The 15,001-nt window shown below is 32.8% G+C and overlaps 1 protein-coding gene across 1 annotated transcript in view; it reads left to right on the plus strand.

Moving 5' to 3' along the window:
• LOC134727964 (uncharacterized) overlaps positions 1-15,001 on the plus strand; it is a 29,604-nt gene that overhangs the window by 10,855 nt on the left and 3,748 nt on the right. Inside the window, exons 7-18 of the mRNA XM_063592362.1 lie at positions 320-532; positions 958-1,096; positions 2,095-2,261; positions 3,100-3,422; positions 4,136-4,351; positions 5,127-5,434; positions 7,142-7,262; positions 7,665-7,850; positions 8,286-8,997; positions 9,502-9,719; positions 11,731-11,898; positions 13,272-13,461. Of these exons, the coding sequence (XP_063448432.1) occupies positions 320-532; positions 958-1,096; positions 2,095-2,261; positions 3,100-3,422; positions 4,136-4,351; positions 5,127-5,434; positions 7,142-7,262; positions 7,665-7,850; positions 8,286-8,997; positions 9,502-9,719; positions 11,731-11,898; positions 13,272-13,461 (2,961 nt within the window). The remainder of the gene's footprint in view (positions 1-319; positions 533-957; positions 1,097-2,094; positions 2,262-3,099; positions 3,423-4,135; positions 4,352-5,126; positions 5,435-7,141; positions 7,263-7,664; positions 7,851-8,285; positions 8,998-9,501; positions 9,720-11,730; positions 11,899-13,271; positions 13,462-15,001) is intronic.

The following is a 15,001-nucleotide window of genomic DNA, read 5'->3' on the forward strand; positions in this document are numbered from 1 at the left end:
TTATTTTTGTACTTACAAAACTTGCAAAAGCCATAGTCGAAACTGGCACCAGTTTCAATTTGATCATCAGGGGGGAATGATATTGGGGGAAAGAACTCACAACGTCAGCCTTAAAGATTAAATGTAAAGGCAACCTGCAAACTGGTTTTAGTACTGACCATTGTATACATTGTGTCATAAGAAATGTATCCAAAGTAATATACGGACTACGCAAAAGTACTTTTTGCAAAGAAAATAGTTTTATTTTTTTTATTTTAGAATTTGTTTTAAATTGTTTGCCTTTTTAGTATCGAGCTGACCAGTTTTTTTCTGATTTTAGGAACTACTTCTGTAAATGCCTCTAACAACTGGTGGGGAAACGCCAATACCGATATAGCATACGAAAGAATATTTGATTTTCATCGTGATAATGCTTTGTTACTGGTAAATATTACTTCGATTTTGATTGACAGAAACATTGATTGTTCTGGTGTTGATAACTGCAGTTCCAATGGTGAATGTGTGAGTCCAAACACATGTAGATGTTTTTCTGGTAAGTATATTGAAGCATTAACATTCATATTTTTGTAATCGGACATCTAGGCCAAATGGATTATCAAACTGCATACCATGGACAATCTGTCCATCGGAGGAATTACCTTACGATTTCACAAAACTTAATTTTCTATTCAACCCAAAATTTAAAAAGAATGAATATCCAAGTATCATCATACCTGTACAACAAAACCGGTAAGAATGTCTGTTATCAACAAACTTGTGATGGTTACTGGTTAAGTTTATCTCTGTTTTGAATTAAAAAAAATTGAAAACAAGCCTTCTGACAGGAAGATAGTAATAAACGAAACGTATTGAACTTTAAAGATTTTTCTTTAATTGTTAATGTATGTTACCGTTACTTTTGCTAGGGATAATTCTTTTAATGTTTTTTTCATGAGATACATGTTTGACTCTTTTTAGGTTATGCTGGTAACATGTGCTCAGGATATGACTGCTCAGGGGTTCATAATTGCTATGGGAATGGACTATGTATTGGACCGAACTTATGCGAGTGTAACCATGGGTGGAGTGGGAAGCAGTGTATAAATGCATTGTGCAGGTATTTATCTTATTGTCAAATTTTGGTACTTTGTTCTTTTTACGAAAAGAACCAATCGATGCCTTTCATGGTTTGCTGATCAGATTGGCAATACAAACACGATGAGTGGCAGCGGTATTGTCTGGAACTTCAGTAATAATTTTACATGGTTATAAATGCAACAAGTAGTTACTTGCACTACAAAATCGTATCGGTACTTCAATTATTAGCGCATTACTTCAATATTCAATGTAATCCATTTGCTATCTCAATGCCGAACACCAAATTTGACATATTACGGAATTTACCAAAGTATAGCTGTACGCGTGAAGATGATCTCTTTTTACCCCTAGTCACAATATTTTACGTTTCAATATGTCTACCACCGATTGAATTAATTTTTTTATTTACACTGCTCAATTGTTTTATAGATTTCTGTTTTGCAAAACATGTCAGGAACGTCATAAACAACAAATTATGTTACGATAGCTTTAACAAATCAGCCAAAAGTGACCAAGATGGCAAATGTTATATATAACTCGGCATATAAATTATATTGGGTAGGAGGACATTTTCAATCGAAATATGTATAACAAAAAGGATTTTTAACAAAGTGCCTTACTTTCAGAGAAAATATCACTATTCTTATACGATACGTCGAAATAAACATCCAGACTAGGCGCTTATTAAGTTATATTAAACAAATGTCTAAGGGCATACCCAACACTTTGACTTAATAGATTTGGCTCGTGTAATTTTTTTAAAAATTTTGACAAAACATTAACTTTGACCTTTTGACCAAAATAAACAAATTGCAAGAAATTTGAACCATACAATTTAAAGGCATTATTTCATTGAATATAACAAGGACACATTTTGATCACTGAGAAGCTTGGTTTCTTTTTACTAATATATTGTGATTAAAACGTTGAGCTGAATTTTAAAGAGTAAACTCCCTCAGTTATTATGGTCCCCATTAAATAGTGTATTTTTATTTATTTTTTTATTTATGTTTATAGTAATGTGAACAACTGTAGTGATCATGGTTTCTGTATTCGACCTGATATTTGTACGTGTGCTTCTTCATTCACTGGTGAAAACTGTAGTTTGTGTATACCATCACATTGGGGCATCAACTGTGATCCATGTCCAAACTGTCGGAATGGGGAATGTAATCTAAATACAGGTAATTTTACGCAATGCAATTTTTGCATCCAATGTGATGAACAATACCATGTAAGGTAATTATAAGGACGTTAAACAACTTGTGTTTGCAACCACATTACATTTTTTCGTTTGAACCGTTCCTTTGAGGTCATATGAAACCTTAAATAAAAAAAAATATGCATATATCTTTTTATTACTAAATGGATAGTTTTCATTATACAACTTATGTACATATACTTTTTTCTAAGGAAAATTCTTTAATTTGTCCACATTTAGAAGAGGTTTACCTAGTTTTAATAGTTTGCTTCCAGGAAGAAATTCACCGACATATTTTCCGTATGCATAGTGACCTGAGCGTAACCCTCCTCGTAAAAACTCGGTGATCGCAATACGCATGGATCTGTCTTTTAAATAAACAATAACTGATTGTACCTGTTAAACACGTGCTCAATACCCATGTTCTTTGTTTTTGTTATTTGTTTACTACAAGGTGACAATCGGTATACTTCGGCTTCAAAACACGGCATTTAATGAGCAGCTATATTTGTTAAATCAAAACAGACGGAGAGAAAACAAAATGACGATTATACGACATATTTTGCGTAAAAAATGATAAAATCGTGCACAGAGAACTAAGTTTATGATATATACATGCATTGGTTCAAGAATTTGATCAACATTATTTTTCACCACTTACTCGTTTCATATGACTTTAATAATGGAAATGGTATAATGACTCAATGTTACACCGGTACTATTTGTACTTGTAAATACGTATACGTATAACCGACGTTTTGCACATTGTCATATATGATTGATAAATACATTTTCCTACGATTTTTTAATTATATATATAGGGACTTGTGATTGTTTTGGAGCACAGTGGACAGGAAGTTTTTGTGATATTTGCAGTGAGACGTTTTATGGTCAGGACTGTCTCCCTTTGCTCACAGTTTTGAACGTTATACCGAATCAGGGCCTTGACAGAGGAGGCAATTACGTGCATGTCTGGGGGCACAATTTTCCACAGACAGACACTTATAAATGTAAATTTGACCCAGACGTTGTGTACGGTGAATGGGTTGCATCGAATCACGTGGTCTGTTCTGCTCCAAAACATGCAGAAGGGATTGTTAGTCTTGAAATTTCATCGGATGGGGCAGAGTTCAGCAACAATAAGGTATCTATAAGTAGATTATAAATTACATTTATAATTTATTTTAATCTGTTATTATTCATGCGTTAAATTTACACTTTAACGATGTATTTTGTATTTTTTTTTCATCTCACACAAATTTCATCAACATATCTTAATGCTTTTTTTAATTAAAGATAGTTTAATTTGCATGTTTTCAGATATATTGTATCCGACCGTCCTTACTGTGTACACCTTGTTTGTAACATTTTTGCTATTTATTTTTTTACTTTAAGATATCTGTACTTAATATTTCATTGAATTAATCCTCGTAAAAATTGGACACTTCATAATATTCCTGCAAATCCTACTTATTCTTCTCTTTCTTTGATAGTTTAATAAGAATAACTGATATTTTGTTCAATAAAGAAAGCTGCTTACTTCTACATCCATGTTTTGAGCGACCAAATGTAAATGTAATCACGAGCTTATTTGCTTGTAGGTTGTACATAGCTTAACTTCTGTAGGTTTTAAAACTAATTGCAGACTTAGACATGGGAACGATATTTAATGATCGGTCCTTTTGATATCCATTTGAAAGTTGCTTCATTTGCATACATCCAACGTTCATTTCATACAATTATATAAAATGGTATATGCATAGGGGAACAGTAGTATACCACTGTTCAAAGTTCAAGTCATGTAAATAAGCCAGATTTATTTTATTGCTGTTATAGTTTTTTTTCTATTTTTTATAGGTTAAATATCTATATTTTGCAACGTGTCCACCAAACTCATGTGGACGAGATGTATCGCCTCCACGTGGTCAGTGTTTGTTTGGGAGTTGTTCTTGCAACCTTCCCTGGACAGGTGAAAATTGTACAATTGAACTACTAGCACCTGAAATTATTGCGCCTCGATCACAAACCATAAACGAATCGGTTATATATGACGTCCAATTACAGTTAGCACGGGTAAGAAGTTTTAATTGATAAAATCTGGTCGTTATTTAAAATTCTAAATCGATTAATGAAATTTGGACTTCTTGCAGCTTAATTTGCAGCATAAGTTCGGCTCCTTGTTAAATGAAATTGAGAAAAGAAAATGGGGAAAATGTCAAAGAATCTATAGAAGACTGTTATTCCATATTCATCAACCGAAAAAAGTTATGTTTTATCGTCAATTCAATCATATTATTTGTATGTTTACCTGATGCATTATTTGAGTTGTTGAGTATATAATCAACACTGCGACAACAAGTACCGAATCAAGAGGGTGGTATACAGTCTTCAATAATAAAGAGATTTCACTAAGCCCTTAATCATCCTCATTAAGTTTTATATAATTTTATTAGTTATATTAAAGTTATGCCATTTACACAATAGTCACAAACTAACATGACTAACGAAAAATGTTATTAAAAGTGAAGTAACAAAAATACCGAAAACGGAAAGTGCGTAATCAAAGGGCAAAATCAAAGATCAAACACTTCAAACAAATAGATAATAACTGTCATGCTCCTTACTTGTACATTCATTTACTTATGTAGAAAATGGTGGATGAAACCTGGTTTTATAGCTAACTAAACCTCTTACTTGTTTAACAGTCGCAATAAAACATACTACTATCGAGGTTTCGGAATAGCAAGTCTGACAAATTGAAATAAAAGGTTGTAAATGCCCCTTTATGTCAAACTGTTAGGACATGAAAGGTCACTATTTCATTGATTCATGATTGGTTTTTTTCCAGGGGAATTTACCAGTAACATGGTCACTCATGGATCATCCAGGAAATATGATAATAGATGAAAGAACTGGAAGACTGTTCTGGTCAAATGTTATAGGAAGACTATTAGCTTATACAGTCATCGTAGAGGCAACAAATGTTGTTGGTAAACATAGAATTGAATGGACGATAAATGTACCTGTTACGTATTCTGTTAACCTGGTATCCCTTGATCCAGATGGAATTCTACCTAGACCAATGCAAATCGACATTTTTGGAGAGGTTAAATTTAGTAATTTGATACCACCGAGGCACGTTCCTATCAAACTTATGTAAGCTCAATTAGAAGTGTAAACTTATTGTTGACATGCAAATGTATTTTAAAACAGAAACTGTAAGATACCAAAGTGATATTCAAACTCATAAAAAGTAAAAACACAAAAATACTGAACTCCGAGGAAAATTCAAAAAGGAAAGTCCAAAATCAAAAGGCAAAATCAAAAGTCCAAACACATCAAACGAATGGATAACAACTGTCATATTCCTGACTTGGTACAGGCATTTACTAATGCTAGTGAAACACTGGCAACACAATGGCCATCAATGAAAATCGCCTAAACAGTCAAAACACATCAGACTGAAAAACCCGCAAAACCACATCAAGTTATTTTTTCGTTTGTTATTGCTAAAGTTGTCAGGCTGTTATATGTTTTTGTCTCACCAGTTTGATTCAAACGCCGTTGATAGGTTACATGTAGACAAAACGCGCATCTGACGTTAAACATTACAAGCCTTTTGTCATTTATCATGTTTTGATTTCATGTATCAATATAATAAAAAAAAAAGTAAGAACTACATGCTTCAAACGCCACTTATATGAATATGACCCACCGAATTAGACTAAATACCGGGTTTGTAATAACACGACGAACACGACGGGTGCCACAAGTGGAGCAGACTCTGCTTACCCTTCCGGAGCACCTGAGATCACCCCCAGTTTTTGGTGAGGTTTCGAGTTGCTTAGTCTTTAGTTTTCTATGTTGTTTATTGTGTTCTAGTATTCGTCTGTTTATTATTTTCTTTTTTAGCCATGTCGTTGTCAGTTTATTTTCTATATATGAGTTTTACTGTCCCTTTGGTATCTTTAGCCCCTCTTTTCTAAAAACAATAAACACCTAAAGATAAACGTTGACGGAGGGATTTGGAACTTAAGCCTATTAATAATATCATAAGTTAACGGGGAGTTTTAAAAAGTTTGTTTTAAATCACAACAACACCATACCACTGCCTGTATACTGATCTGATGAGATGATTAGAAGATTCCACCACCGCGGTATCGAGACAGTGGTAATAAATACGACCAACACTTTATAAATTCGGTGCGTCCATCAATTTTACTGTGTTTGCGCCATTGACAATTGTTATGCATATGATGAGTACACATACGTGGCGTACTTAACGATTAGTCTGGAAACTTTTACGAGTTTTATACAACGACTGGTTCCGTGCCACTGCTTTTGGACATTTCATAACCACCTTAGTAGTCATTACTTTTGTGTTGACATGAAATATCAATGAAATATTCATTTTCTTTAAATTAACTGTTTATACAGTCTTGAACAAATCGAAACCCTATTATTTCTACCCCATGGCATATTTAAATATAAGAATAAGAAGATGTGGTCAAGATTGCCAATGATACAACTATCCACCAACATTCAAGTGAAGTGGATGTGAGCAATTATAGGCAACCGTAAAGACAATGAAAAAAACCTATACTGTATGGTTGGCTATAAAAGGGCCTGACAGGAAAATATGAAACAATTCTATTGAAAAAACTCATGTACATGATGTATGCAGTCTTTTCGGTTTGAATGCTCTTCAACTTTGAGAGCCACTAAATAAATGTGTCTTATGTATATGAAACGTGCTTCTGAGGTACCAAAGTATAAGCGTGTTAAAATTGATGATAGGTTATAACTTCAGAAAATTTAAATTTACATATGGTGTATGGTTTGAATGCTGCTATTTTTTTTCAGAATTAAAAGTGATTTAACGAATACAACAAGAGTCTTTTCACCAACCAATGAAAATCATGACCCAACATCATTCATGACAACGTATTATCCAAGCCCAGCCGATGCAGGAACATTTACTGTGGTAAGCCCGAATCATTGTTATGCTCGCTATAATATTTGACACTAAATTATGATAGGGATGATTGTTCACTAGCAGGTGCATTTAAAAAAAATGGAATTGTCATTTTTCTAAAGCTAATTAATTAATAGGTATTAACAAGATAATAATTTTCGTGTACCTCCGATTCTTTGATCAGAACTTACTCAGGTTTTTCAACATACAAAACATTTAATTTGACAAGGATGAGATTCTGGCGAATCATACATCCTTCATTGCGTCAATGATGTTTAACTTAACAACAACCCTTGTTTGTATTGGATATATACTTAGCTTAAAAAACTCCGTTTAAATTCAACATTGCTCAGATTCTACAATATATATATATATTAATAATTGTTTGTTATACTTTTTTTTTTATTGAAGAAAGCATATCATCCAGGTTTGGAGCAAAGTACAGGAAGCACGTTGTCATGGGTAGTCCTAGGCATGCGTTGCGAGCCAACATTCATTAGTTTGAAAGGTTACATAGACGATAGTCAAGCCGTATTTGCAAATGTATCAACTCTCAAAAACGTAGGAGGTTATCCAATCGGTAACATATCAACAAAGGTAAATTTAAAATATTATTGTGGTACTTAATATTAAAAAATGGCTAAAATAAGTCAATTTGTGTTTTTTCATTATGTATTATAAATATTTAAGCCTGAAATTGAAAAGGTAGAGTAGAAAAATACCACTGGTCATAAGTCGGAAATGAACTGACAACGCAATGGCTAAAATAGAATAAAAGACATAGAGAAGATTTTTTTTTATACAAAACACAACACTAGGAAAAGTCATTTTACTCCGATACTCAAGAAAATTGTTGATTTCTTTAACGTTATTTGATAATTTCAAATAAGGCGCCCCTATTCGCCTATTGACATTACGATTGAGACTGCAGTACCATTGTTTACAGAGATCAAATAAGTCAATCCAAGACGAGGCTACTCAGCATTTTTACACATATTATATCAAATTTACAATAGCATATTTTGATTACAGGTTTACGGTATTAAAAACGTTCATGTTTTTAAATCTGAAGATAAAACGGAAGAACCATTCTTCTTGGCGAAACTTTCTGCAGATGGAGTAATAAGTTTTAGTCTCCAAATAAAAGATGTAAATCCAATGTCTGAAACCTTTTATATCGTGTTTTCAACTATTGAAAGAACTTATGCAAGACTTCAAATCAATATTGATTTAACGATCAAAAAGCCAACACTTATCTTTGAACCATTTGCTGTTAAGGACAACATTATCCGTGGTACTCAAACTATTTTTGATGTAACAATCCGAAATGTTGGTGAGATTCCAGCAAGTGATGTGAATATTCAAATACCAAATGAATCAAAAATAAGTTTAATGTCATTATCCAAGAAAGGAGAAAATATGAATTATGCAAACGATCAGTTGCAAGGTAGTTTGACTATTCCACCTCTAAGTGAAGCAATCATGTCTCTCGCCGTTACTGTTGAATCGAACACTCCGTTAGGGAAACTAAGGGGAATTATAGCAGTAAATACTAATCTGACAATGTTTAGTTTACCATACGCTTTTACAATGACTTCAGAGCGGAAACTCAATCTAACTTTTGTAATCAAAGACGAATATACTTATTTTGCGACTGGAGCACCATTGGTTACTGGTGCAGAAATCAAATTGGTAAATCCAAGGAGAGGCTTCTCAGAAACTATAATTACATACAATGACACAGGTATATTACTTACTGAATTTTAATTGCATTTGTGAAGCTTATGTTTACTGAAGAATAGCTGTAGGTGATAAGGAACTGAAACTATTTAGACTGTCATCTGAATATTACAGATTTATACCCGAACGTGCATTTTCATGGCTAGTAATGCATGCATAGCATAAGATGCTGACCCTGTAGATGCATCCGATCGCGCTCCTATTGGAACGCTACCGATGCCTCCAGTTCCAAAGTATAATCTGCACTACAATGTTAATTTGATGTATATCAATTTTTTAATTTGATACTTACAATTTTTTACTTGGTATTTTAATGAGATTACTAAATAATAGAAATGATCAGTTTTCGAGTGTTAGTATATAGAAGATATGACTGGAGTAAATTTCGTACATTTCTAATAAATTCTGAAATAGAACATACTAGCACATTTTCCACGCTGTCTTTAATGATATTTTTCTTTTCTGTATACTTATCAGAAATGAACAATTATTTTTAACAACAATATAGGTACTGTGTTATTTGAAAACATTTACGAGGACAAATACACTGTTTACGCCAAAGCTGATGGTCATTCTTCCTACTCTGCTATTATCATTGCCACCCCCTATACAACAGTTCGAGATATATTCCTACAAAGAACTGCTGTCACATATACGTGGACAGTTACACCTACTACTGTAGAGGACAAATATAAAATAACACTGGATTCCACGTTTGAAACATTTGTAAGTTTATTTTAAAATGTTTGTTAGTTATCATAATAAATATCATGAATATAAGCCTTTTTAGATATTTTAACGTTAAAAATAACTTAAAAAACATATATCGACTGGACAGGAAAGAATGTCCGTCCAATTACAACGTAACTACATTTGTATGTATATCAAGCTTGAATAACAAATCAAACTAATTTATGACCAAATGAAAAAGTATACAACCACTTCAAAAACACTGAACCAACACACGGTAATTGATACCACATACAAGTACAGTCAGAAACGTGTAAAAAAATAATAAAATCTTCCAACCTTTTGGGAGTTTTGAAGATATATTACGATCTGATGCTTATTCGGGATGACCTGTTACTTAAAACAATTCGAAACAAACTATCTAAGATTTGCTTAGAAGTCATCTGGCGACCTCAATTGATACTTTAATCGACAGTGTTACCTAATAGATACATTTACCTTACGTAAGCTCCATAATTTAAGTTGCAATATTTACTTTAATTGAAAAAAAAACCATATATTGATATATTTCGATATTCGAATGAAACATGTTAAGATAATTGTTCGTTTTCTATAAAGTGTTAGACCTGCATATTTAGTTGTATTTAACATATAGGATATATTTTTATATTCGAATAATTTTCTAGGGTGAGTTGCTCTGGGTAATCCCCAACCCTACCTATTTAGAGTGTTTAATTGTATCAAATATGACTGACCTTCCCCCTTATTCCAAACTACTAGAATATTTTTGTTTCCTTGTCATGTCCTTAAATGGATTAAAACTTATCATGGGTTCCAAAGAATTATCTAGAACCCTTTCTTTTTGAAAATGTCCAAATATGTTAATCCCAGCAGCTAAACAAGATATTTCTTGTTTTTGATATCATCCAGGGGTCATCCGAACCAACTGTCATCTATTTAAGAATATTCAGGTATCTTGAAAATGGCTGTGATCACAACTTATCATCTGCATATTTTCTTGTTTGACATATTTATTAGCAATTTAGCAAATATATTGATAACTTTTAAAAATTTAGTATTAAATTCTGTAAATTTTATATTGATTTACACTAAAACAAAAAAATATTATTTGATTTTTGATGGAGGGAGAAATTTGATATATAGATTTGATAAGAAATGAAATTGTTTGTAAATTTTGTAACAACATGGTATAATGTTTTTTTTCCGTGTAAATGAGTTTTTGTACTAACAACATAGATAATAAATGCGTATATTTAATATTGAACTTCCTTTCGAAAAGTTTAAATGGCCAATGATGTATTTGTTTGTTTATCATATGCATGACCTTATTTACTGTGTGTTTAAAAGGGAATAGAAGTAAACTTGGTCTTGTTGGAAATTTTCACATGGCCTTGGTCGTTATATTCGAATTTTGTCTAGAGAGAAAGATCATGCTATACGATTTTATTAAGACAACGATAGTTACTTTAAAAAAAAACTAAAGCAGAGACAAATGTTAAGTAATATAAAACAACGAAATATTTGATGAGATCAAACATTGAACTTAATAAGTCTTGCCTATGCTTATGACATATTTAATATGACAGGCTGTTTTGCTTTGTAAACACCAGCGTGATTGAATATGTGTTGTATTCAATTGCATTGCAGACTAAAATATTGACATATTTATGGCAGTTGCAGTTTAAAATCCACCCCGCCAAAATCAAGATTTATTACCTAGGGGAAAAATTGCCATGTCAATTTTTCTGTGGGTGAAAATTGAAAATGAAAGAAAAACGGGACTGTTTTTTCCATTCGTGTGCAAAAGAATGAATGCATTTGACGGAAGTTCAAACAAATTTATCAAATCAAAACACAAATATACATACGATAAAATTTCGTAAATGTTTATGAATGATGTTTGTGCATAAGCGTCATATTTTACGTTACGTCACACGAGTAACAAATGCTAAAGGTCATCAAATATTTGGTTGTTTTATATAACTTAACATCACATAAATTCGTATTTTGTTTATTTGCATTTAAGGTACCAATGCCTGTGGTAACAATTGAACCAAACAAATTAGACACAGTGCCTTTCGAGACAGAAGAACGAGAAAGTGTGGACTTTACTATAACTAATCATGGCCTCATCCGAGCTGATAACCTTCGGTTTTCTCTACCTACAGGACATCCTACACTGCAATTTCAATCGGTTAATATAACGACTGTACTAAACACTGCAAAAATATTTACTTGCAACACGACATAATGTAATTATTTCTAATAAGCTGATTATCAATTTGGAGCAACTATTTAAGTGCAGTCCAGTTTTATTAATGAGTATGTGTTGCTCAATGTTTAGATAACGTGAGATTGTTTTGTGTTTTTTTTATGTTTGTATGTGGGTTTTTTTTCGCAATCATGGTATCTTTTTCTACTTTTCATTCTAGGCAGGTAACTACCAAATTTGTAAGAGAAAACAAATATAAAAGGGGAAACACAGTTATAAGTTTCTGCTAAGTACAAATAAGTATAGATTATCGGATTTCTACAATTGATATCGTAAAATATCAGCCACGAGACTCTATGTGAACTCCTTTGGCGAGTTGGCGTAGCGAATGATCTAAAAAAAATCACATTGTGTCGAGCGGCTGATATTTTACGCTATCTATACGAAGAATACCCGATTATCTTTTTATCGTTTTATTAATGGCCTTTTCTATCTCCCTAAGTCAGTTTTACGACTGACGAAAGCAAGTTTGATAGCGTCTCCTCTCGCATAGTGACGTCGCTGATAAATTCTCCTCTCACATTGTGACGTCGCTGAGTTCGTTTTGAAGTCTTTAAACAAAAAAATACGGAGCGACAGATCAGGTTGATATAGGCGTAGAGAAGGACGATAAAAATACAATATTAGGTCAATGTCTGAAAATGTCAAATTCTTTGCTGAGAAACTTGGAACAGGCGAGGTTCTACCGGGCCCTTCCCAAGTTTTGCAGCACAGAACAAAACAAAATTGATATTTTTTTTACCTTATCCTTAATATTGTTTTTATACTGCAACTTTAATAGATAAATTCATAGCTATTTAGAAAATTTCATACTTATTTTCAACCCTTTAATAATGAACTCCTGATTGTTGAGAAAAAGTTCCATGATGAAATTGACATTGCAAAAATATAGCTGTGTTACTCTATTTAGGAAATGAACGGAACTCGTTGCAGTTTAAAAATGTTATTATGGACAAGGTTACCATTAGATCTCAGCTCTACTGACCTTTTCTCTGTCTCGGTCTTTCACGTGCATCATTAGTATGGGGTTCGACGTCTTGTACTTACCTTTACTGAGAACAATGTAAATGATATTGTTTCTGATAATTTTTTTGTGCAATGTTATGAATTGCAATTATTCATTCATCGTTTTCCTTCGTGTGTTGGGCATGTCTAATTTTAGCTAATTATTTTTCTTAATTTTCCCTGTAGTATCTTCTCCATCCTTTTTGCTTTTTTTTTTAGACAATCTGAAAATTTTACAGTACTCTTACCGGTGTGGTATGTAAAATATTGAACATACGAATTACTTTCAGACTGTCGATGTAATTGGGGATCTTGCTGCCAATACGTCTATAATTATACCTGTCAAGATTACTTTAAAATCAAGGACCAAAAGACAAGGTGGTTGCAGTATGTCGTTAATGTATGACTATGTGTGTGGTGGAACACGTTCTAATAGCGCAAGTGTAATTCTGACCGGAAGTTGTGGTGGTCATGGTGGATGTAAGATATTGTAAAAATATATTTCAAGAGCTTTATTGATCATTTTCAGATACTATTAATTACATTGTGTGCTAGTAAACTAATACGGTATATATGGGGTCTGTAAATTCCATATGGAATTTACTGACCCCATTTATACCGTATTACGTCACTATATAAAAAAGAAGATGTGGTATGATTGCCAATAAGACAACTATCCACAAAAGACCAAAATGACACAAACATTAACAATTATAGGTCACCGTTCGGCTTTCAACAATGAGCAAAGCCAATACCGCATATAGTCAGCCATTAATGGCCCCGATAAGACAATGTGAAACAATTCAAACGAGAAAACTAACGGCCTTTTTTATGTAAAAAAATGAACGAAAAACAAATATGTAACACATAAACAACCACTGAAATACAGGCTCCTGAATTCACATAGTAACAGTCACATACATAAATAATGAGGCGGGGTTAAACATGTTAGCCAATGATCCCAACCCTCCCCTAACCTAGGACAGTGGTATAACAGTACAGCATGAGAACGAACTATAAAAATCAGTTGAAAAAGGCTTAACTCATCAGATAGACAATTCAATTGGACGTGGCCGGGTACTTAGCATACTATGTAACGAATTTATCTTACTGACCATCTTAACGTGTAAAAATTAGACTTGTGATCTATCAAAATGACCAAGCCAGTCTTCAATACTGTTAGCATTAAGAAACTACTTCCATTGATCCAACAAGAATAGCCAACGATAATAACGTCTGACATGTCTGAGGTTTAAATGTGTTTAATGAATTTATTTCCATATTAATCATCAATTTCTTCGTCTGTTGAAACCTTAAAGATTTTTTCTCCGTTCCGTTTTGTTTTTATAAAGGGACGTAACACACCTACTAACCGTGTATGAAATAAGCCCGCCTCCCTACTACCTTATATGGTATATAAAGGGACGTAACTCCTCTACTAACCGTGTATAAGCCCCGCCTTCCTACTAACCTTATAATAAATTTACACGGTCTACACGCGGACGCGTTTTACCAATCATATTCCTAGAAATATATAGGAGGTAAGATAAAATAAAATATCTTATTTATTCATGTTATTGGTTAAAGTGGTCACTTTAGTGAACATTTTTACAATCTCAGACTATGACATGCATATGCTTTATCGTGATTTATTTCATACGACTCGACACAGCTGAATCAATATGCTAATCAAAGATCAGTTTATTTGTAGACACGTGTTTTTTTTTTATTAAAGCATGAATGTCATGTAATTGTAATTCATACAGTGCTCAAAGTTACCCTGTATAACCAATCAAACTTGGTTCTTTCGGAGTTCATGCGATTTCCTTGATTTTGGTTTTCTACTTCGATCTGTGTTTTCTTATGGATTTACAAAGATTAAAATACTGTGTGCATTTTGATTTTGAAAATAGCAGACAAAGATATATGAATAATTATTGCAATTACGGGAAAAGCTGCGACAAATATATATGTACAACGTTAGAATGCGAGTTGATTTTATTATGATACTAACCCAGTC

The sequence above is a fragment of the Mytilus trossulus genome, chromosome 8 (assembly GCF_036588685.1).
Source record: "Mytilus trossulus isolate FHL-02 chromosome 8, PNRI_Mtr1.1.1.hap1, whole genome shotgun sequence".
In the NCBI taxonomy this organism is placed as follows: domain Eukaryota; kingdom Metazoa; phylum Mollusca; class Bivalvia; order Mytilida; family Mytilidae; genus Mytilus; species Mytilus trossulus.